Source organism: Rhagoletis zephyria, unplaced genomic scaffold (assembly GCF_001687245.7).
Source record: "Rhagoletis zephyria isolate East Lansing unplaced genomic scaffold, Rhagoletis_zephyria_1.1 Rzeph_scaffold_70895, whole genome shotgun sequence".
In the NCBI taxonomy this organism is placed as follows: Eukaryota; Metazoa; Arthropoda; class Insecta; order Diptera; family Tephritidae; genus Rhagoletis; species Rhagoletis zephyria.
The window spans coordinates 1-1,307 of NW_016227946.1; the positions used below are offsets into that span (position 1 = coordinate 1).

Sequence of the window (1,307 nt, forward strand, 5' to 3'; positions counted from 1 at the left end):
ACTCAGAAGCAACTAAGAGTGATTTAAGCAAAATATCCGCTATTCGTTTTAAGTAAATGAAAACTATTTTAGAGATTTATTTTTAGGTATTATTTAGGTTAATTGAAGGCCGTATCAGGTATCCGTTTTTTCTCACAAAAACTTAAAAAAAGCAGAAGTGATTTTTTGATGTCCCATTTTGCGTCATCTAAGAAACTAATAAAAGTTAATATTTAGTAAATTCATACGTTGCAATTGTTTGAATATTAGATTAAATCTCCCTTACCGCGTACACCATACCCATTTGAGGTTTGTTACTTCTTGAAACATTATAATGAGAGCTTCTTTATCGGCTACAGTTACTTCGTCGTCATTGTTCTGCCCCTCTGTTTTAAAATACTTGAATGCCTTTTTAGTTTGCTGGGCCGTTGGGTTGTATATACTAAGTTGTTCATTACAAATTTGGTACTTTATAGCTCTGCCGAGAATCCCCTGTTAAAAGAAAAAGATAATGATAATGATAAGAAACGTGCATCTTCAGATTATGTTGTGACTATTTTAACATACTTGGTGCTTTTCTACCGGTGTGAGTACAAAACTGCGCGTGAATGCCATTAATATGTCATTATCCATCATGCTTGGTGCTTGATCGTAAAAGACGCCGCTGATTGTTATCACTATAATTTTGTCCTATCAGTAGAATTGTGTTTAATGTTAAGATGTAATGATTATAAGAACAAGCAATACATACATTGTAAATCGTTGTATCTGTGCTAAAAGTCAACAAATCGTGTCGTATACTGGGCAGTTGCAAAAAGGTTTGCATAATTTGGTCAGAGCCCAGATGTATAGTTGTGTGGGCCCGAGAGAGATCTGACATTTTTAAAATATTTCTACTATTTTCACGATACTTGGATATGCGTCGAAAATTTTGCGACGTCATTTGGGCAATATGATAATTAAAGGAAACTGTAAGCATTGCATTGCGCTGGTAAAGTTCTGAAAAAATTTGAGCAATAGTAATGAATGTATTTAAATTAGAATCATTTATGCTACCTTTCAAAGATTGACGCTCATTTGAATCGAATGCCTTGAAGTATAGTGGAACAAATTCGTCGACGAAATCGTATCCTCTTACATCGCACAGGAAATTTTTTTGGGAAGTTAAAGAGCCTTCTTTTTTTAAGTCAGTGTTATCCTGCAAAACAAAATGGGGATTTATCATTTATTATACGAGTATCAACGATTTTGTTACAAAAAAATTTTATAATAAACCCCATATGTATACATATAGATGGGACAATCCAAAATTAGAAGCAACCTAAAAA

At 33.2% G+C, this 1,307-nt stretch overlaps 1 protein-coding gene across 2 annotated transcripts; it reads right to left on the reverse strand.

Moving 5' to 3' along the window:
* Positions 1-42: 42 nt before the first annotated feature.
* Positions 43-1,219, reverse strand: LOC108357121 (nuclear RNA export factor 2-like). 2 transcript variants are annotated; one of them, XM_017608213.1, is made up of 5 exons: positions 1,036-1,219; positions 731-978; positions 547-669; positions 266-471; positions 43-195 (listed from the first exon to the last, which is right to left on the reverse strand). In XM_017608213.1, the coding sequence occupies exons 1-5, from the start codon at positions 1,202-1,204 to the stop codon at positions 99-101; spliced, it is 843 nt and encodes a 280-aa protein (XP_017463702.1). In that variant the 5' UTR covers positions 1,205-1,219; the 3' UTR covers positions 43-98. The 2 variants fall into 2 exon arrangements, with proteins under 2 accessions (XP_017463702.1, XP_017463705.1); XM_017608216.1 differs by having other exon boundaries at positions 98-187.
* Positions 1,220-1,307: the final 88 nt, after the last annotated feature.

What these genes read in the sequence shown, in the direction of transcription:
- LOC108357121 (XM_017608213.1), bottom strand. Translation starts at nt 1,204, where the DNA reads ATGATAAATCCCCATTTTGTTTTGCAGGATAACACTGACTTAAAAAAA. An exon ending in CAGATACAACGATTTACAAT is followed by an intron (nt 670 to 730) that starts GTATGTATTGCT and finishes TTCTACTGATAG; the next exon opens with GACAAAATTATAGTGATAAC. An exon ending in CACCGGTAGAAAAGCACCAA is followed by an intron (nt 472 to 546) that starts GTATGTTAAAAT and finishes TTCTTTTAACAG; the next exon opens with GGGATTCTCGGCAGAGCTAT.